Raw genomic sequence first — 23,088 nt, 5'->3', positions numbered from 1 at the left:
GCCATGGGCCGCGGCAGAGCTAGCGCGGAGCGCCCAACCATCGCCCCCAGAGTCCCGGAGCCGGCCCCGCGCGGGGCCACGCGTCCCGTGGGCGCTGGTTCCTAAGGACGACAACAGCACCAGCTTTTCCTTTCTCCCTTTCCTTCCCTTCCCTTCCCCGCACTCCTCCCCCTGCTCGCTGTTGTGTGTCAGCACTTGGCTGGAGACTTCTTGAACTTGCAGGGAGAATAACTTGCACTCCCCACTTCGCACCGGTGCCTTTGCCAGCACAGCCAGCCTGGTCGCCTCTGAGCCCCGCCGCCCCTCCACCCCTCTGCCGGGCCCAACCCCCCTAGAAGTCCGAAGAGGGACTGCGCGGCCGGCACCCGGGAGGAGGAGGAGGAGGCAAAGGGAACGCACACCCGGTCCCAGCGCCAAGTTCTTCTAACAGAGCTTTTTCCATGTGGAGACTCTTTCAATGGACGTGTCCCCGCGTGCTTCTTAGACGGACTGCGGTCTCCTAAAGGTAGAGGTCGCGGGCCCTTGGCCGGGAGTAAGATGGGGGTGGGGGGAACCCGTGCTCGGGCACCGGTCGCTGCTGAGCTCCTCCTGGGGCTGCGACCCGCTCCAAATAAACAGAACCCCCTCCGAGTCCACGTGCTGCGGAGCCCCTGAGGGGGCGCCCCAACCAGCAGCCCCAGGCGACCTACTGACTCGCCTTCCTGGCCCACAGTCTTCCGCCCCTCCTCCCTCCCCTCTTTTAGGTATATTATTAAGGCGGTTAACGCTTACATGATTAAAAATATAGTTAAATCCCTTCAAGAGGGTGGACCCTAAATTTCACGCATTAGTTGCCAACCTGTACTCCCTGCCACGGCGATCTAACCCCTTCACCTTCCTCAAGTTGCTCAGGAAGATCGGCTCTCTACTCAGAGCTAAGTTATGTCCCATTTCGGAAAGTTGGGATTCTCCGTGTTTGTTTCCAGAAATGCGAAGGGACCTTACTTTAGTGCCACTTTGTATTGTAACAGCTGGCACGTGCATTAATAGATACTAGCCATTGACATGATTCCAGGAAGATAATTGTGTTTCTCTACTACACTGGAGGGATGCGGGGATGGAATGGCTTGTCCTTCACCCCTGAGGTTAGCGTCTTGTGCCACAACTTCAAAAGTTGCGGGCTTGAGTTTACAGGATCTAGAAGTTACAGTCTCTCTCTCTCTCTCTCTCTCTCTCTCTCTCTCTCTGTGTGTGTGTGTGTGTGTGTGTGTGTAGGTAAGTTGCAGGAAGTTCCATGCAGCACTTCTAAGGAAGTCACATGCACTTTACGAGCGCTGGACACTGTGTGTTTGAGTCTGTAGAGGATGCAGGATGTCAAGTCAAATGGTGTTTTCATGGACTCCAGGCGGCATTGGCTGTCAGAGATGGTGTCACAGGGGGTTAAAAAATGGGTTGACAGTCATTGATGCTGTCTGGGGACGAACGCAAAATCCCGAGATCAGACGGTTTGAGAATGGAATGGGAAGAGGAAAGCATTAGGAACTTGGGGCCCTTCATTCTCCTAAAGATGCGGGCGTCTTCCGGCATCTCTAATGTGGTCGTGGTGCACTACAGGCGGGCAACCTGGAGGAGGAGGTCAGATAGCCCAACGCGAGCCTGGGCCGCGGGGGCGGGAAGGAGGGAGGACTGGGCGGGGAACTCCGGTGACTCACGTCGGCCCTGTCCGCAGGTCGACCATGGTGGCCGGGACCCGCTGTCTTCTAGCGTTGCTGCTTCCCCAGGTCCTCCTGGGCGGCGCGGCCGGCCTCATTCCCGAGCTGGGCCGCAAGAAGTTCGCGGCATCATCCGGCCGCCCCTCGTCCCAGCCCTCGGACGACGTCCTGAGTGAATTTGAGTTGCGACTGCTCAGCATGTTCGGCCTGAAGCAGAGACCCACCCCGAGCAGGGACGCCGTGGTCCCACCCTACATGCTGGACCTGTACCGCCGGCACTCGGGCCAGCCAGGAGCTCCTGCCCCGGACCACAGGCTGGAGAGGGCGGCCAGTCGCGCCAATACCGTGCGCAGCTTCCACCACGAAGGTGAGGCGGGGATCAAGCTTTGAGGGAGGTGGGGGCGGGACAGGGGCGGGGAATCTCCTTGCGGAGCCCCCACCTGGGTAGATGCGTGCATCCTTGGGAAAGGCTGCTGCTCAGACCGTTCCACTTTTACTTCTGGATGGTCCTTTCAGAATCCCATTTTAACCGGCTGCTTGTGTGGTGGCAAGGGAACCAGGGATTCCCCTCTGGCGCATCCGCACCCCTTTCCTGGCCTGCAGCCAGAAGAGTAACCCCTCCCCCAGGAACTGGAGGGAGACCAAATGATGGGGAAGATGAGGGGGAGAGGCATGCCCCTAGTCAGAGAAGCGTGCAAGAATTCCACAGGGGGAGAATGAGAAGGATTGGGATTTCTTTAAATCTGTTTGGAAGCCCTGCCTCTATAAATCTGTGTCTTCTGCTTAAGCTGGGGTTTCAGGCTAAAATAGAGCCAAGGGCAAAATTTTCAGAGATAGTATTGAAAAATTAAAGCCCAGAGCCCCAAAGTCTTTCTAATTTACTGTTGATCTGGGTCTGGTTTGGAAGATTTTGAATCCTTATCTAATCCCCGTGGGAGATCAGTTCCACAATCAATCTTATTATTTCCACAATGAGTTTCTTGTCTTGCGCTTAAATCTTAGATAGGCTCTGGGTAGAGACAAGGCAAGCCTTCAGATAAAAGCTTTTGCAACAGCTGCCTGATTCCTTCATGTGCATTGAAATGTGATTTTTTTTTAATTTTATGATACTGAACGTGGTTTTCTAAGGTAGGATATTTCTGTTTGTTTCATCAGAAAGGCATTTAGTGAATTTGAAGTGTCTTAGAGCAGCTACTTAGATCTGTTGTACCTAAGTTCTTAAAGCAATTAGTCACAAGCATGTTACATGTCAGTTGTTTCCTACAGTTTTAAATGTTCCTTTGGCTTAATGCATTCTAAATATAGCAGGAAGTGCCAAGTTTGTATGTCAGAGCACTGTTTGTAGAATATTAGGGAAACTGAGGAATAAATCTCTCTTTTTCTTGCTTTTCACCACTGAGGTGGTAGATTTCAAATGACAACCTGAGCTCTGACATAAGCAAATTAGAAATGGCACAGCCCAAGGCTCTGACCAAGTGTGAAGGATGACTTGGGAGAACACTGGTTGATAATGGGAAGAAGTACCACAGGTGGGTCATGTGACCAAAGATAACTTCATCAAGGCAGCGGATGCTAAGTTGATCCTTATTGTGATCAACAATGAAGTATGTGCCGAATTGATCATTCATTTTCAAATGCATTCCTAAGGTGCTCTCCTGCTAGTAGAAATTAGAGATTTGAAAAGCAATAGGCCTCATTCTATTCCATCAGAACCAGCCCACTGAAAGCATCAGTTGTCTGTATCATAGGGAGAGACATTTTCAAATTGTGTACATTCCAACCCTGAGATGATTTTAGAGTCAGCTCATTGTTCCCAGCTGATCTGATTGGAAATAGTTTTTTTGTTTGTTTGTTTGTTTGTTTTCTGGATAGAAAAGTAACAAACTCAGCTGTGTTAGCCACCTCTTCTGGAATTTAGTATGGAAACCATTCCTCACTTTATTTATGATACCAGGAAGGTACTGTCTCTCCTGTAACTTAAAAGGAAGATCACTTAAGTCAGTTACTGTCTAACACATTCAGCTGAATGAAGATTTCTTCAGTAAGGTCTCCATATTTCTCATTCTTCATCTAGAAGTGGCTTGATCAAAACTTAAAACAGGCTATACATCATTTGAGTGTCATTGTAACTTAAATAGCATGCTTGAGTCAAATTTGTATTTGTCAAAGTGTGATGTTATGGATAAAACAGTACCCAAGTTACCAACTTGTTTAAAATCAATTTGCAATATTTTTACATCTTAATGCAATTAAATGACAGAGAAAAGTGTGTGATTTTTTTCCTTAAATTTCAACAAATTCAGTTCTTTTCTCATTGTGACTAGTGTATCATCATTAAGCTGGATATAACACTTTTTGAAGACTATTCACTGTTGTATAATGTGAGATTTTATTTTTATAAGCATCCTTGTGCCACACATTGCCTCTGAAAAATTTTGAATAAACCATGTGAATAAGGCTAGCTCAAGAGTAGAATATAGTTTGTACAGCATTATTAGACATGTATTTGGTAAAGAAGCAAAATAACCCTATTAAATAAGGTATCAGATAGTTAAGTGAAATTATGAGATAACAGATGCCAAGATATGATCATTCAATCAGTGTGTATATAATCACCAGAATAGTGATCTGAGATAGAATCATCAGTTGTCATTTCTCTTGTTGAACATTTTCTAACTCATTTCTACAATGACTTTTATTTAGGAGAATGGAAACTTTGCTAAAATTCTCTTTTCAACGTCTTTGAAAAGTCCATCAGCCATGTGGGCTTTGCAGGACTGCCATTGAATACAGAAAGATCACTTCTTGAAATAGAAAGAATCTGTCACATGTTGATACTATTGGAAACACATTAAACTGGATTGATTTCATTGGCCCTGCAAAAAGTCTTCATGCTTTCTTGATGTATCAGAATGTAGGAGAACCGTTTGCTTGCTCTCCTAGACTCTGAAGGGTACCATCTTCCTATTTTGTATCTGTGACTAATGCTTTCAAGTAGAGATGAATCCTGTTCCCTCAAAAGTAATTACCATGAAAATATCCATATAATGTGAAAGGTCTAGAAAGAATCATTGCCCTGTGAAGGAGAATGAACGCCACAAATTCCCTGTGTGAATTTGAACTTATAGGTACCTCCCCCAAACCAACACTTAGCTGGTGTTCTTCCTGAGTGCCCCCAGGTATTACAGTGTGATTACAAAAGGCTCCATTAATAGAACCATTATTGAGACTGAGGCTTTGGTCACCCATGATGGCTCCTTGGCTCGTATTTTCTGCCCCTGTATTCCCTCTTGATTCTTTCTCATTGAATTGCTTTGTCCTTTTTAGACTTGCCATTCGGGTATTTCTCTAAGAAGTTAGTAACAGGACTCTGCATCATTCTAAAGGCAGAAGCCAAAACAAGGTTAGGCTTTTCTTCCTTTAGTTTCCATTTTCTTTATTGTCTTAAACACAAACACACACACACAAACACTTATTCTTGCCAGGTGCAATGGCACACACCTGTAATCTCAGCAACTAGGGAGGCTGAGGTAGGAGGGTCCTAAGTTCCAGGCCAGCCTGTCTCAAAAAAAAAAAAAAAAAATAGACAGGGCTGGGGATGTGTCTCAGTGATAAAGAGCCCCGGATTCAATGAAAAAACAATGAACAAAAACCTTATTCTTTATAACCTTTCATATGTTACCATGTTTTTCCTCTTAACATATATATTAATTATTTTATCTTCTAGAAAATATTGTGTATTATACACAGCCCCTTCCATGATGTTACAGAGTGATTTCCAAGCTTACCAATTTTCCAGACTACCTCCAGATTTTGTTGTTTTAATGAATATCTTTTTGTTGTCTTTTGTATTTTTCTATTCAAAGAGTGTTGCAAAATTCTCAAAATATAATGGTAGCTTACTTTAAAAAAAAAAAAAAAAAGCTCACCATACTTTAGGGCAAAAAAGCAGCCACAAAATAGCAGTGGTTCCAAATAAGTTCTACATATCCCAGGGGGGTCTTGTAACTTTACTTTCCTCCTCAGTTTCATCTGCTTTCTCCATTATACCTGGGTAGTATATTCCTATCCTTTAGTTAGGACAAAGCTCACACTACAGTTATCATTGTTGTTTTCTCTCTTTTTATGGTGCTGGAGATGGAACCCAGGGCCTCCCACATGCTAAGCAAGTGCTCCACCACTGAGAGACCTCCCAGGGGCTTTACAGTTTTTGTTGTTTTAACTACAGATGTGCCTCTGAATGGTTTTGACTGTTGCTTGAGGTTTAGGTTCCTTCCCATGTTAGGTACTGTCATCTAGTGGCTGAAAACTTAGGCACTGCAGGAGACTCAAGTTCACAGCTCAGTGATCTTAGGAAAGTTACATAACCTCTCTGAACTCCCATCTATTTCATATGAAAAATGGATGATTCTTCTAGTCAGTTTGTTGGGGGATAATGTTTTTAGATAAAGCTGTGAGTATCATACCTGGCACAAAAAAAGCATCCAACACATTAGCTAACATGATCATGATGACTTTTTTTAAAAAAATCTTTATTTATTTTTGTGTGGTGTTGGGGATCTAACCCAGGACCTCACACCTGCAAGGCAAACACTCTACCACTGAGCTACAGCCCCAGGCCTGTGATGACTTTTTAAAAATGTCTCATTATCCTTTTATCTAAGGAAGAAAAGGCCAGAGTGGACCTACCCCAATCTTTTGGATTATTTGGAAATAGAGGAATAATTGTGAATGATTGACAGCATGTAGATGATTAAATTAGGACTTTTGGAGGAGAGGTTGAATATCATCATTATGTTGCTTTTTAAAAATTCCCCCACATTTTTAGTCTTAACTCCACTTAGAGGTGGACTGGTGGTATAGCTTAGTGGTGGAGCACTTGCCTTGCATGTACAAGGCCCTGAGTTCCATCTCCAGCACCCCCCCACACCCACACACAAGGAAACAAAGAACTTAGAGACTCATAAACTCAGGTCGAAGTTAGGTCAGAGCCTCAAATCTTTAAGCAAGTTCAGCTGATTCAAGAAGGGATATTTAAAGGGAATTAACAACTGTTTAAGCCTCCAAAAAAGTATACATTACCCACTCTTTATTTTCTGAATCTCCAGGCTTCCTGTGATAATTTATGGAAAGTTTCTTTTTCTTTTACTTTATTTCAAATAGGTTTTGAATTTCCCATCCTCAAGAAAAGATTGAACCTTCTCCCTTGGAGGAGGAAAAGGTGGTATGTGCACTAACCTTGAGGAATGACTTCCCAGGGCTGGGGAGCTCCTCTCTGATTTATGTCTGTGACCTGAATCTGCAGTTTGAACAGAGACCTCTGCATTAATGGGAGATAGAGGGCATTCAAGGATTAGATAGATGAGGTACAGTTGGAAAGTTGGAGAAAGATCTTTATATTACCTGTTATTACTTATAATGCAGGTTTTTTTTCCCCCTTTGCCAAAGCCAGGAGAAATTTCTGCTTTGTTAAGGCTTCTTGCCTCCAATGATTTTAAACCGTGGGAAATTGCTATTTTCTATGTTTCTCGTTGCATCAATTTTAATATAATTTGATCTTTATTTTTAGAGGGTTATTGTTGTAGCATATGCCTCTTTTATAAAAACCTGTCTTCCTTACATCATTAACCTATTTCACACTTAGCTTGGAGATTGTTTCTTCAACCTCTGGCCACGAGTGTATGTGCATACACATGTTATGTGTGTGTGTGTGTGTGTGTGTGAGAGAGAGAGAGAGAGAGAGAGAGAGAGAGATTGGTTGTCAATTCTTTCCTTTTTATTTAAGGATTGGGATTCAGGGTTTTTGTTTCTCTTGTGATTTCTCTGGACACTTAAATTAATAGTTATTCATGGAATGCCCTGGATAATTTGCCTTTCCTTCCCTTTCCTTGAAGAACAAAGAATGTACCTAGATGTACAGGTAATCAGAGAAGTCAAGAACTCAGGTGCATTTCTGGCTTTGGTGTTATTGGGGTCTGGAGGATGCTGCTAACTTTTACCTTCCCTGCTGAAAAAGTGCCTTGAGCAAAAACACAGGAGGGCTTCTGGAATGGATTGGAGCTTCTCTTTTAAAAATAGAAGCTAAATACAATTCTTTGTACTTGCTAGGGACCACTGAAAGAGCCCTAGTTCTGTTGGTAGGAAGGTTTTGTTAATTTTTATGGCCGACCTGAAGTACCATTAGCTTACAATGGGGCTCAGAAAGTGGGATGGATCCTGAAATGTGTTCCCAAGAGGTTTGGACTAACAAGTACTCATTTCTTGGCCTGGTGGTTTCCAGGTCCTTTTAGAAGAACTTTAGAAGACCTTTCTGTTTGAGTCCCTGGCTGGCCCACCCTTAGCTTCAACTGTTATTTCTTGGCCCTTGCTAATGGTTGTTCTGCACACTTATATTAACCAAAAGCTACTTTTCAGACACATCCCTCTAGTGATCTACACTTGAATGTCAAAAACATCCTTTAAAACCTTGACACTCGAAGTGTGGTTCATGAGTTTACAGGATCTTCTCAACTAGTAGCTTGTTGGAAATGCAGGATCTCAGTCCATTTTTCAAATCTACTGAATTTGGAAATTTGAGGGATCTTACTGGTTACCTGTGAGGTTAACAGTTTCAGTAGCACCATATTAAAGCATATTAAAGAACTTGGTGTAAATTGTCCCTGTTGAACTCAGCTTCTGCTCAGCTTGCAAAACTTACATGGTGAAGGTTAGTGGGGTAGAAGCTTTGAGAGATCTGACATGCTTCTTCTATGTGAAGGTATCCTGATTGTGTTCACAACTTGCAGCTCTTTGACTTTTAAGCAAATACAACCATAGAATTGATAGAAGTTTTACTTTCTTTTACAACAATGACATGGATCTATGGGAAAATAGATTCTGTTAGCTCTTTAAATCATAAATGAAGCAGGTAATTTTTTGACAGTGAAAGAGTGTGTTAAAAGTAGAAGATAAGCTCAAATATCACTTATTCTAATGCTTTAGCTATCAACTTAATAGTAATATTGTGCTTTTGATGATCTATAAACTATAAGCATTCAAGGTGCTATATTATATTTTACATTTTGTTTGGAAAACAGTATTTCTTATATTTGACATTCAGGAATCAAAACCAGACAGATCTTTCTGTGTGGCCTATTTAGATGGTTCTTGTGGAATAATGATGATAGATATAGAAAGTTGATTCTGTAATAGGATGAGATCCTTTCTTATACAGTGAACCTCAAAATGGTATTTTTCATAAATTTTTATAAATTAATTTGGTTTTACATCTGTCCTTCAGCCTGTTTATTAGATTATATACATATATATGTCTATATTTATACATACACACATATATATTTAAACAAAAAGGAAATATAAACAAGAGAAAAAGTTTTTTTTTTTTCTTTTACTCCCAGAAGCATGTGAAATGAGATTTTGCTTCTTGAGTTCACAAGGAGGTGAGAGAAAAAACAGTCAGGAAGCTATTTCTCTTAAAATTGTTTGGCCTTAATTACTACAGTGTCCTAGTACCACCCATATGTTTCCAAAGAAGTAGATCCCTGTAAATGCCTTTGTCTCTGGACTTTTGAGTAAAATGGTAGGGTGTGCGTTGCAAAATGTCATCGTTGATGTTGAGTTTCAGAGTCTTTAATTAGGAAGCTGAAATCTGTATATTGAGATTTGTAAATCATCTAAATTGCAGAGTAATGTTTTAGGATACCGCTTAAGGGATTGACATTAAAGCCTTTTTTTTTTTTTTTTTTTTTTTTTTTTTAAGGAACTGCAATAATTTCCTCAACTCCTCACTCATTAGACCCCTACTAACTACATTGCTGATTTTTTTTTTTCTGCCCCTAAAGTCTGTGAATTTCAAAGAAATGCATCACCATTTCCCCATTATTTTAGCCAGCTGGAAGTCATGTTCATGTACTCAAAAAAATAACAATTATGAAATTTTATTTCATGGAACGAGTGTTGATATGACCCTATAGAAAAGGGAGGAGGAAGGAATAATTCTTTTTTTATTTTAAAGGTGACTTTTTTCTTTTTTATCTTTTTAGCAGTCTGGGGATTGAACCCAGGACTTCACATATGCTAGGCAAGCCCTCTGCCACTGAGCTTCACCCCTAGTCATGAAAGTTTTACTTTCTGGTTACAAACTTTTACATGAGCTAAATAAAACCCTGCAAGGTTTAAAACTTCTGATAGCTAAACTATCATTACTCCTCTTATTGAATATTTTGTCTTCTTCCTCCCCCCTCCCACCTTTATCAAATTAGAATCTTTGGAAGAACTGCCAGAAATGAACGGGAAAACAATCCGGCGATTCTTCTTTAATTTAAGCTCTATTCCCACTGAGGAGTTTATCACATCAGCAGAACTTCAGGTTTTTCGGGAACAGATACAGGAAGCTTTGAGAAGCAATAGCAGTTTCCATCACCGAATTAATATTTATGAAATTATAAAACCTGCAACTGTCAACTCAAAATTCCCCGTAACCAGACTTTTGGACACCAGATTGGTGAATCAGAACGCCAGCAGGTGGGAGAGTTTCGATGTCACTCCCGCTGTGATGCGTTGGACTGCGCAGGGACACGCCAACCATGGATTTGTGGTGGAGGTGACCCACTTGGAGGAGAAGCAAGGAGTCTCCAAGAGACACGTGAGGATTAGCAGGTCTTTGCACCAGGATGAACACAGCTGGAGCCAAATAAGGCCCTTACTGGTCACTTTTGGCCATGATGGGAAAGGGCGCCCTCTCCATAGAAGAGAAAAGCGTCAAGCGAAACACAAACAGCGGAAGCGCCTCAAGTCCAGCTGTAAGAGACACCCTTTGTACGTGGACTTTAGTGACGTGGGATGGAATGACTGGATTGTGGCCCCTCCAGGGTATCATGCCTTTTACTGCCACGGAGAATGCCCTTTTCCCCTGGCCGATCACCTGAACTCCACCAATCACGCCATCGTGCAGACGTTGGTCAACTCTGTGAACTCCAAGATCCCTAAGGCGTGCTGTGTCCCAACAGAACTCAGTGCTATCTCCATGCTGTACCTTGACGAAAATGAAAAGGTTGTATTAAAGAACTATCAGGACATGGTTGTGGAGGGTTGTGGGTGTCGTTAGCACAGCAAAATTAATTAATTAATTAATTAATTAAATATATATATATATATATACACACACACACACACATATATATATATATTAGAAAAAAAGCAAAAAAAAAAAAAAAAAAAGCCCAAAAGCCCCCCAAAACAAAACCAGCTGACACTTTAATATTTCCCAATGAAGACTTTATTTATGGAATGGAATGGAAAAAAAAAAACACAGCTATTTTGAAAATATATTTATATCTACGAAAAGAAGTTGGGAAAACAAATATTTTAATCAGAGAATTATTCCTTAAAGATTTAAAATGTATTTAGTTGTACATTTTATATGGGTTCAACCCCAGCACATGAAGTATAATGGTCAGATTTATTTTGTATTTATTTACTATTATAACCACTTTTTAGGAAAAATAGTTAATTTGTATTTATATGTAATCAAAAGAACTATCGGGTTTGTACATAATTTTCCAAAAAATTGTAGTTGTTTTTGGTTGTGTGTATTTAAGATGAAAAGTCTACATGGAAGGTTACTCTGGCAAAGTGCTTAGCACATTTGCTTTTTTTTTTTTTTTTTTTTTTTTTTTTTGCAGCGCTACTGTTAAGTTCACAAGTTCAAGTCCAGAAAAAAAAAAAAAGTGGATAATCCACTCTGCTGACTTTCAAGATTATTATATTATTCAATTCTCAGGAATGTTGCAGAGTGGTTGTCCAGTTCATGAGAACTTTCGTCCTTATTAGGTGGAATATTTGGATAAGAATCAGACATTGCTGATCTGATACAGAAACCAGCCCCCACCCCCTAATTTGCAGAAAAAGTAAAGCAGGACCAATAGAAGTAATTAGCAAAAGGATGAACATGCAGGAAAGTGAATGATGGTTCATTGTTCTTCTTTCCTGAAACAGTGATCCCTTCTAGGGGCTGATCTGGCCAAATTATTAAATAAAACGTTAAGATTTCTTCATTATTGATATTGTGGTCATGTATATTTAAAATTGATGTCCTGTGGCCCTCATTACAATCTGGAAAAAGATTTGTATTTCCCCTCTACCTTGTCCGGGAGCTCTCTATGCCCCAAAGTACCTAATTTTCTATCTTTGCCCAACACACAGCAAAATTGTTCACATCATGTTTTCTGCCCACACCCTGTACTCTGACTGATCAGCTTGCTATTCTTACCAAGGTAATGTGTTTGAACACATTTCTCCAAGTGTTGAACCTATTTCAGATAATAAATATCAAACCTCTGGCATTTTGTTCTATAAAGTCCAACCTGTGAGAGAAAATGGCTCTTCTGTACAGTATTCACAAAGATTACCTTGTGTTTGCATTTTTGTTCTGAAGTTACTTTATTTCAGAGGGGGGATGGGGAAAGGTAAGGAATGGTTGGAAAGTTGCAGGCAGGTCATTGGATAAGTCATATTTACACCCAAGGAATTGCCAATGATTTCATATTTTTTTTATGTGAACTTCTGTGGGGCAGAATGATATAAGAGAAAACCAAAGCCTACAAAACAATCAAAACCTGGGGAACCCAAGGTAAAGTTTCAAAGATGATATCCTATGCAATAGAGGCAACCGTGCCAAAAAAAATTAGAAAGGGAAAGTGTCTGAGATCAGCTTCTATAAGAACATCTGCCAATTGGCCTGAAGCCCAAACAGAATGAAGTCAAATTAGGCTGCTCAGAATGAACACTTACTGGGGCAGAGCTTCTGTGCCCCAGCTTGGAATCAGACCCAAGGCAGGGCTCCCTTGCTGAATTTTAAGACCAGGGAATCTAGGAATCCTCGCTATGTTACTGGCAATATATTAAGTCAATTTCCAGGCTATTGTGTCCCCTCTAATCCGGCCACGATAAGTGAAAACTAGTTCTAATCTCCTTTACTTACTCCACTTTACAACTGGCTTTAAAACTAGTGTGTTTGAAGTACAACAGGCTGTTAAAATTCTTCCCAAGAATTAATTTTGGATGACCACAAACGTAGCTACCTTTTTAGGGACTATAAGGTTTTGTAGATGATATGTTTAACTGAATGCTTTAACTATCTTTTATCATCTTTTAGCTTCTTTTTATCTGCATTGAATTGCTCTTGCATAGGTGGGCAATCATTAGATTTGACTCCACCATGGAAAACAGGGTCCTCTTTGTCCTCCAGTTATTCTTTACCTCTCTTGCCATAAATATGAGAGACAGACTGAAGTCTTAACATCTTAAAAAACAATAACCTGTGTTTTTCCAACTCCAGATTCTCTAGATGAGAATGTGAGAGTACTGCACAAGAATCTCATCCTTTTGCAATTCCATCCATCCTTTGAATTTCTCTGCTTTGTTCTAATTTTGGGGGTTAAAACTGCTTTCAGTGGCATCAGCTCAAATCTGTTCTCTTACAATATATACGTACTTAATATCCATATAAACTGTAATAGACACGTATAAATGTATGAAGGAATATGTAATGGACATCACACATGTTGATGATGGAGTTTTCAGTTTTCCTTTAGTTTCAGAGATTTTATAATAATTGAGGGCTCTGACCCTCTTGGCAGCTTACTTGAGAAACCATATTCTTACATACATTTTACACTCTTCCAGACATTTCAGAGAAGGAGTCAGAACTAATACCATGCCACTGAATTTCTTGAATTTCAGTCACAATTCTGGAAGATCCTTCGAATCACTGTAGAATTGGCTTAAAGTAAAAAACTGTAGTAGTTTCTGAATTTTGAGGGATCGTCTTTCAAAATTGATTAAATCCTGTCATCTGTTTTTGTGCTTGTCTGGGCTGCGTGTGCCTCACTGGCGAGGTTTTAACCTATATGGCACGTCCAGGTTGCTGTGTTCAATTTTTTTGACTTCCAAAATGAGGAAGGGGGAGGGGAGCATGAATGGTTTAAAGATATATCTGTTCTTCTATTTTTTTTTCATAGTTTCTACTCCAATTACTAAATTGTCTCTCAAGAAACCAAGAGTGGAGAGAAGTTCTGAAAATCTGGTCTATGTAGCAAGCTATGTAATTATTAGATATCCTGAGTGGCTCATGTTTTTCCCCTCCATTGTTTATTGAAGGGGGGAAAAATCATCTGTCCAATCAAAAGTGAATCAAAGCACTTTGGAAAGCATATTTCTGTTGTACTCTGATATTAACATTAAGATGTTGATTCATGGAATGTTTATATGCCACAGTTCCCTTATCTATTATAAAGCAAAAGAAACACAGCCTTGCAGCAAAGAATAATTAAAGTCTAGAGTAATTGGAACACGGATAGGCAATCCAAGGAAGTAAGAATACTCTGGCACTATGCCCTTCCTGTTTTATTTTTTGCGGGGACGGGTAGGGTGAGATGGGGATAACTTGCCAGTCTACTGGACTCAGGTAAATTGCTTTTCCACTTTCCTCAACCCTGCTGACATAAATTACAGCCTTATGGTATTCTCCAGGGCAGAATTTTCTGATTCTTTTCCTGCCCTACAAACTTCAAAGTGAATGTCTTCCTAACTTGGGAGGGGGGTGGCAATGTTCTAAATAAAACTTCTTAGATTTTAATGTGCATTCAAATCACTAGTAATGCCTCCAGGAGAATGAAACTTCAATGCATATACAGACTCCCTGGAATCATTTTATATTATGGATTCTGTTTCAGAGGGTCTGGGGTAAGTCCTGAGGAGCTCACAGGTGAAGCCCTTACTGCAGATTGAAGGACCACAATTTTAGTAGCAAGACTCTGATGAATGTCTTCTCAGTCTTACATGCAGAAGTTGAAGCAAGTTTAGGCCCTTCCCTAAGAAGCAGAGCTTAAAGGAAAAGAAACAGGAAAAAAAAAAAAAAAAAAACTTTATACAGAACTGCATCTGAATACATTTCACCATATCTGAAATGATGGCCTACATATTTTTTTTCAAAGGCATTCTTTTCCCCCACAAGATGACTGGCAATTTTGTGTTCTAGCCACCCTCAGACATGAAAACACTTGGTTGCTTATCTTGTAAAATCTGCTCCGCTTGCTTGCTTGGGCATGTATGCAGTCAGTTAGTCAAATACGTGTCAGTACATCTATGTGGATGGGGGAGCAGGTGCAAGCCCTTAAAAACGTACTTTAAAAAAAAGTTTAACACTTAAGTCAGTCCACGGAGTTGATCCTAGTGTGTGATCTTAGTGCCAAGCCTCTGAGTTAAATGTCTTCCCTTTGAAGGCAGCAAATAGATGTCATGCATTTGAAGCATTTGTTTATACTAAAAATGATACTTGACTTTTTTTGGTTGTTGTTATAACACAGTTCACTGTACAACTCCATTGAGCCTAGAGGGTGGTATAAAGCTACCAAAGTTGGTATTTGAGGTTTGATTTAATGGATATTGGAATTTCCTATGCCGCAGTTGGCTTTGAATAAGGTGCTTAAGTGAATGGGTTCAGGCTTGGAAAAGCAAAAGGAATTGATTCCCTCTGAAGTGGGGGTCAGCAGAGAAATAAATTCCTGTCTTTGCTCAGTGTTTTCACCTATTTTCTAGCAAAGGCCATTTGTGTATCGGCGTCAATTGACTTTGTAGGAGTGCTTTGAACATTTCTTACAAGCAACTTGGATTTAGATATTTGTTGAAAAATTTTTGGAATAATCTCAAGTACACTCTTCATTGTGTGTGCACAACGTGTATACACATACATGCACTTTTACACACACAGACATCAATCATGTCCAAGGGAACAAATGATTTGCTTCTGTCTGGAGTCTAAATGCCTACATATTTTAGATGTAGGGCATCTGAATTTTTTTTCTCCCACTGGGTTTATCAGTTTCTTTAGGTTTCTAAATTTTGATTGAGTCCCTGTGAGGCGCTTAAGCAGTGCTATACCAGACACTGACTTTAACACCACTTAAAAGTTTGTGCTGCCCTGTGCCCTGGGCCCCACTCCAAGGCATTGCCAGGAGTGCATTATTGTTGCAGTCCATTCAGATGAGGAGGTCTCTGAACAAACCACCGATTTGCTTAAAGCTTCCCTCATAAGGAGCAGGATCTCATCTGGACTGCATTTACCCTGGAACTGCTTGGCCGCAACACTATGAGAGAATAATTATTGAACTATTTTACTGTACAACTATTTCCAAATTGTTGATTTTTTATTGATTTCAGGAGGCAAGCTAATTGCCCCATGGCAACTTGATGTTAACATTTAATGAAGATCAGGAAACAGAGTTTATGAAAAGCTTTTGTATAGTAACTGCAAAGTTTCAAGAACTGTTTTATACTTCCTGACAGTGCTGGGCCTAGCTTAATGGTTTGTTTTTATTGCTTAAGAGTGTAAACCTTGCTTTAGCTGGGTGTGTGGAAACTATACCCTCATCCCCACATTACACATTTTCTCAATGCTTTTTTACTCACTCCTGACTTCCTTTCCTACCATCGACAATCAGGACTTTTTTGGTGTGCTTTAATTGTGTGAAAGCGAGTTTCTATCTTTAAACCCAGAGAATCTTACACACCCACACCCCCACACGCGCACACACGCGCACTCATGAAGTAAAGTGTCTGTATTGTTTCACTTTGTTTTGGGTGGAGTTTCTTTTCAGCACTTGGTTGCTAGACGACCAAGCAGACAAAAGTTAAAGATTGAAAAGGCATTTTTAAAGATGCCAAATCTTGGCGGCTGTGCTATTTTATCTCTGACTTTATATGGAAAGCTTAGTTTTCTTACCAGGTTCCCCTTGTCTTCTATTGGGTAGAAGGCTGCCAGGTAGAATTTTTTGAAGTCTGGTTCTGACAGTATTATCTGTTTGAGAAGTTTCCCTGAGTGTTGTTCCCATTTGCTGGAACACAGCTTCCCACCTGGATTAAAAAAAAAAAAAAAAAAAAAAAAAGAAAAGAAAAGAAAAAGAAAAAAGCTTGGTTTCCAAGGGTGTGTTTTAAATCACTAATAAAGTTGAGCTGTAGCTCTCAGCTGCTTTGATTTGTTTCAAGGCAAAGAGGTAAAGGGAAAATTGCTTTGGGAGAGAGCATTCAGAAATACAAGATTTAGGGTATGGAGTCCACTGTCCCCAGGAAGCTACTCTGCTTATTCTGGTAGATAGTGTTAAAAATGTTTTTAAGAATTCTTAAAAGCCTAATTTTAAATCAAAGTCATTTGCTCATTTCAGTAAGATGCTTCAGGAGGCGTGTTATAAAAACAGGATCTTTATAGATCAGCCAAGTTGGACGTGTGTTCACAAGTTCATCTCACATGCGTGCACAATTTATAGGTCTTCACTGAGGTCTTCCCTTCTGCCTTGCTCACCTCTGACTAGCCACTTCTCTGGCTCCCTTCATTGTGGGGTTCCCTTGTCTGGAATTCAGTCAAATCCACGGAAAACTTGAACCACTTTCCTGATTCATTTATAGGCAGGATTTCCTGGCATGGGGATCAAGAGAGAATTGTGAAGTTAGTTCATCACAGACTGGAAATTAGAATCTTCTGAAGCCCATCTGGCTTATACACAGAAATTTGGCAAAATATTATCTTATGAATACATCTTACTGACTTAGAAATTGCCCAATCACTTAGCTAAACCAGTAAGTTCATAGTTCTCCAAAGCACACATGATTTATCAATAATACAAGGCAGGAAAACAACTGGGCTTAAATGCCAAGGCCCTGAAATGAAGCAGGATGTAAACAATGACAATCAATAGGTGAACATTAAATAGAAATAGGAATAACAGGCCCATTATTGAGAAAAATGTCAATATTTCCTAGTATCATCAGATTGGATTCAATTGTGTTTACTTTTTCAGCTTGGCTGAATAATAGAAAATGGGGAGGATTAGAGAAGTTAGTGGATATTCTTCTGGCTAAATACACACACACACACACACACACACACACACAGATATACATATTGGAGTGAGATTAATGCAGCTTTCAATAGTAGAATGGTAATTTTAAACACCACTATAGTATAACAACGCCTTCTTTAGTAATGCTGAATATCATTTTACCTGTGTAGGGTTAAAAAGTTGTTTTTTGAATTGTCCTAGAAGGACAATTCACAAGAAAGAGAACTAAAGGCTAAGAAGTCTAGAATCCTTTTACCAGCAAAGTTTCCTAAATAAAATTATACCTGATTGATACAAAAGTATCACATTTGGATCAGTGTTATACAAAATTGTTGTCATACTAGAGGATCCATTAGTGGGCTCTAAGTCCTCTCTCTCAACTGGGAGCACCCACCGTATCTGAGCATACCTTTAATAAGGATGCAGCCAGGTTGAAGTCAGGATGTTGGAAGGGTGCTGTCTTGGTATTTTGTTCAACTTTACCCTTCAGTATACTTGGGAGTTCAAAAGCTTTTTTAAAGAACTTGGCAGGAAAGAGCAGAGAGAGTGTTGCTAGACATTTCTAAAATGCAACTAGGTGCATTCTTTTAGCATGGCAGAGTAAGTTGCCAAGTGTTTCCATCCCCAGGACCATTAAAAATTGGATATTGAAACTGTAACAGTGCTATTAATCCTGGGAGGATTAATTAAGAAACTTTGCATGAATTAAGGCAGAGGATGGGGACAAATCTATTTATTATGTATCACTTCTAGAAAGGGATTAATGCTTTAGTCCCAGTGGTGTAAAAAAGAACCTGTCTGCAAGCCAGCTGTTGCCCAAACGAATGCTCTGAAAATCTTCTGCCTAAAGCATCTGTGAGGTTTTGACCTCTGGTCCCCAAGAGTTTGACACTCCCAAGGCTGTCCCTATCTGGTGTTAAAGTGTTGTAAGTTTTCATTTCAGTAGTAGAAATTGATCTCTTTAATCTCATCCTCATCACTTACCCACTCCTCAAAAAACATGGTTAGAATTTCCTTATATTTCCATTTGACATTCTGTTCTATTTCATTCTATTTCTTTCTCCCTTCCTGTGGGTGTCAGAATATATGTGGAGATAAAGAAATGTGTTAGGGAAAGAGGTGCTGGAAAAGTCAACCTTCTTGGATACCAGGGAGTGCAATTTGGTCCTATGTCATCACAGAGCTAACAGTGTTTTAAATGTAACTGAAGCTGTGCAGAAGGACTCCTCTAGGATGCCAGTTTGGACAAGGAACAAGATTCTATTGTGCTTTTTTCCTTTTCCATGGAGATGAGAGTGAGTTTGGGGGAAGGAATAATTCCACAGACTTCCCTCGTGGAAAATGCTCATGGTAAGGGAGAAATTACTTTCCTGCCATCCCTGTAACACAACCTCTGGGATGCTGGGGAGAAAGCCTCTTCCAATGGGTGGGGTGAGGTGGGGTGAGGTGGGGAAGGAGCTGGCAGCCCGTTGGCTTTCAGTGGAGCCAATGTGTGCACAGAGCCCAGTGCTTCTGCTCTGTAGCCAGAGACAGTGATTCACTTGATTTTAATTTTGACGTTAGCATTTTTTCTCATGACTCACTGATAATTTCACATGGAATTTAAAAGACTGAAACAGTTATTTACTTTTTAGGAACTTAAAACGTTCACCAGGTAGGAAACATATCTTTCTATTGAAATGGAAGATGCATTCATATTTCATTAAAGAAAAAATGCGAGACAGGCATTTGTCTCACCTTCCCCTGCTAGTTTCCACCTGCACCCCTGCACAAGCTGATCTTCTCCAGAATGTTGGCCTACTATCAGCTACCCAGCCTCATCTTAGATGTTTCCCTTATCTTGAATTGCTCTGAACAGCAATAAATACTTCCCTGCTATCATTCACCTCCTCTGGGTTTTGTTGTAACTTCAGTAAATCAGGGTCATCCTTCTCATATTTGTGTTATGAATTTCATGAGCTAAGATGCTGTCCAAGATCTTGGTGTCCAGCTTTGTTAAGGGTCTTGCAAAAATTTTGATCAGTGGGTGAGGAAAGAACTGGGCTGGCATGAGGATAAGTGATAACTTAAAAACACACCTACGTGCACGCACACACATGCACATTCTCACTAACTTCCCAATTCAGATGAAGTTGTAAATAGTGCATTTGCTATATAATTCTGAGTTTCTATTATTTTTGTGATAGATTATTTATGGGAAGACAACAAAGATGTAGTGAAGTAGGGGATTCACCCAACAGCTCCAAGTTCATAATTTTTGCACAGCTGCAGACCAATGAACGGATGCTTGGAAATTTACTTTAATGAAAAGGTCATAATTTTTCTGAATTGGCATAGCAAGTGTATTTTTGTGACAGTATATAGTGGCTGAGAGAGTGCTCAGAAGTAGTATAAGCATTTTCCTTGAACATCTATGTACTCATTAAGGGGCATATGGGACCATCCTAGATCTCTGTGCAGAGGACCCGCTCTCTACCATCTTTCCTTCTTTCCAGTTTTGTGCCCCCAAAGGAGAATATATTGAGGAGGGGAAAACAAATTAAAGGTAACATTCCCCCAGTTCTCATATTTACAACATGCCAAAAGCTATTGTACAATGTGGCTCTATTTCATGCTAAAACAAAATATAAGATTTTGTGCATGATATGATTATAATAGCACTGGCCAACACAATGACCACTAGACACGTTAGGCAATTAAATGCATGAAATGTGGGTATTCCAAATTTAAATATGTTGTAATGTTGGTACACACCTGATATTAAGGTAAATAAGAAAAAGAAAGAAAGCTATCACATTAATAATTATTACATTGATTACATGATGAAGCAATGATTTTTTAATATATTAGGTTAAATAAAACTATCTTCAAAATTTATTTTACTGCCTCTTTTTTTAATGTGCTTCTAGAAAATTTTACATAACCTATTTGGCTAGCATGATGATTCTCTTGGATAATGCCGGTTTAGAGCAATAAGTGAGAGTGGATTCACATCCCTCAAATTCACTTTCAGACGGATGGGACTTCTCAGGAAGCAGAAAAAGATGGGTACTAGAACCATACTTGGGTAGAGAGTTGTATATAGCCATAGCATCCTCATAAATATCAAGGGTGTTCATTTATGGTGTCTCACCAAGAAAAGTTTGGGAGCTGTCAGTGTAGTGTAAAGAAAATTGGCTTCAATTTTTGGAGGTTTATGTGGTCATTCTGCCTTTGCAGGTGGCTAAATGCATGTGGTTTGGAAGGTGGTTTAACTGCTCAGAGCATCAATCTCTTTGCTTTAAGACAGATGTCTTTTGAGCTCTTTCTAATTCATAGGATTTTTATAATAAGTGAGATTAATGGGTGTGAATGTGTCACTTTTCAATGCAAATGTAGATTCATGGGAATATAAAGTGAAAATTGAATGAATGGTTGGGCCCTGTTTTTAGACATCTATTGCTGAGAAATAAGTTACTCTGAACTCTGTGGTTTGAAACAACAAGTATTTACCATGACACATATTTTCTGTGAATTGGGAATTCAGGAGCGGCTGAGCTCTGTGGTGTCCCCTCAGTCTTTCAGGACACTGCTATCAAATGCCAACCTTGTTAGTGTCACTTTGAGGTTCGGCTGGGACTGGAGGACCCACTTTTAAGATGGCTCACTGGCATGGCTGTTTATAGGAGGAACACTCTTCTGTTTCCCATGGACCGCTCCATACGGCTGTTCATGTGTCCTCCCTCCAGAATGAAGGAATGAGAGGACAAGGAGGGAGCCACAGTGACTCAGTCTCAGGGGTGGTACGTTGTTACTTCCACCTTATTTAATTTATTTATTAGGAGCAATTCACTAAATCCAGCCAAGCTTCAAGGGAACCGGGATTGTGGTATTAAGCACCACCTCTCAAAGATTCCATCTAAACATTTGTTACATATATCACAACACTGCCGGTTTTATCACATTTGTAAAAATGGTAAAATCCTGCAATACTGATTCTGTAAAGGATTCAGTTGAAAACTCAAGCGAGCTCAGAGTAGAAACAAATTTCTGGTTCTGTTGGAGTCTGGATAATGACATCTCCACCTAAGTTTCATGATCATTCGCTTGTCAGTACTTTGTCCCTGGTGATCTATAATGCCTCTCTCTCTCCTCTCATGCAAAAAGGACTGGCAGAAACCAAGGACACAGGAACAAGTAAGAGAAAGAAGCAATATTGCTGTTACAGTAGTCGGGCCTTTGGAGCAGGTCCTGAATGACCATGTTCTTGGGCCCTTCCCCTGTCACAGCCCCTTCTTCATATTCTAAACTTGCTCTTTTTACTTCCTGGGACTTTTTAAGGAGGAGATGTTCTCCTAGGTTTTATCTGCTGTTTGCTTGCTCTGCCACCTCTGCGTAGCAGACAGGGACTTTTACAGGTGTCTAGATAATGTTAAGGCCTTGACTTTTCTTATCCCCTTTGGTCTGAGGATTAACTCTGGCAAAGCAAACAAACTCCACAAACAAACAAACAAACAAACAAAAAGAAAAAAAAAACCTTGATTTGGGGGGTCCTTCTGACATTCAAACTCAAGCTATAGGATATATTTTGCAGGTAGATGAAACCTTGCAGGTCTCTTTGTGGAAGGCTGCCAGTTGAATGACTATCTCTACCCAATTGATTGTTTTTGCCTTTTTTGAGCTTTGATACTCCTCAGAGGAAAAGAAACCCATGCTCTAATGATTACCACCCAATCCTCCCTATTGTGGGAAAATGCCATATAGGACAAACATGTGCCTCAAGGTCACTTAAATGAATAACACCAACAACTTGAAGGAAACTTGCTTCAATGCATCTTTTTTTTACACAAAGGCAAGAGAAATATAACTCACTAAACTATTTTTATCTATATTATAATTCCAGAGAACAAATAAAAAGAATCTTAGTTTGCTTTTATATAGTTGAAGAAGTATTTAGCTAGCACTGAAGTTTACTATGTTAAACTAAGTAACATAGTAAACTTTTAGTGCCCATCTAAGCCACTTATCAAGTAAGCTTAGTTTTATATTGATGTGTTATAAATACTAAATTAATCAATTCATAAAAAATTTCATTGGTGATTGAATGAAATAAGTTTGCAGGTAAGAGGGACTATATCATATCATATCACTCTGCTATTCTAAATATGATTGAAAGTTATTTAAGGCTCTGAAATAAGGGGAAATGAGATTTTCATATATATATATATATATATATATATATATATATATATATATATATATATTACCACCATGACTGCTCTGTGAAATTGGATTAGAGAGGGCAGAGAAGAATAATTTGGAGGCTATAGCAGGAATAATTCTACAAAGACTCTCAAGATTCCTGATCCTGTAAACACCTTCTATAATCCCTCCCCTTTGAGTACAGTAGACTTGTAAATATGATGGAAATAATCAGTCGACTTTGCTAATCAAGAGGAATTGTTCTAAGTAGTATGACCTAAACAGGTGAGATATTTTAAAAGGGTGAACAATCAGAGACT

At 40.0% G+C, this 23,088-nt stretch overlaps 1 protein-coding gene across 1 annotated transcript; it reads left to right on the top strand.

Annotated features, from left to right (window-relative positions):
* The first annotated feature begins 1,715 nt into the window (after positions 1–1,715).
* On the top strand, positions 1,716–10,830 carry Bmp2 (bone morphogenetic protein 2). Its single transcript, XM_076848963.2, has 2 exons — positions 1,716–2,058; positions 9,953–10,830. Exons 1-2 carry the CDS (start codon positions 1,716–1,718, stop codon positions 10,795–10,797), a joined length of 1,188 nt encoding a protein of 395 aa, XP_076705078.1. The 3' UTR covers positions 10,798–10,830.
* The last annotated feature ends 12,258 nt before the right edge of the window (positions 10,831–23,088 follow it).

Source organism: Callospermophilus lateralis, chromosome 3 (genome assembly GCF_048772815.1).
Source record: "Callospermophilus lateralis isolate mCalLat2 chromosome 3, mCalLat2.hap1, whole genome shotgun sequence".
In the NCBI taxonomy this organism is placed as follows: Eukaryota; Metazoa; Chordata; class Mammalia; order Rodentia; family Sciuridae; genus Callospermophilus; species Callospermophilus lateralis.
Note: the sequence above shows the minus strand (reverse complement) of the source record. Positions and strands in the feature narration are given on the sequence as shown.

Bases quoted from the DNA above. Each gene is read 5' to 3' on its own strand.
- Bmp2 (XM_076848963.2), top strand. From the start codon at position 1,716: ATGGTGGCCGGGACCCGCTGTCTTCTAGCGTTGCTGCTTCCCCAGGTC. The intron at 2,059-9,952 runs GTGAGGCGGGGA...TTATCAAATTAG, and splicing joins GCGCAGCTTCCACCACGAAG to AATCTTTGGAAGAACTGCCA.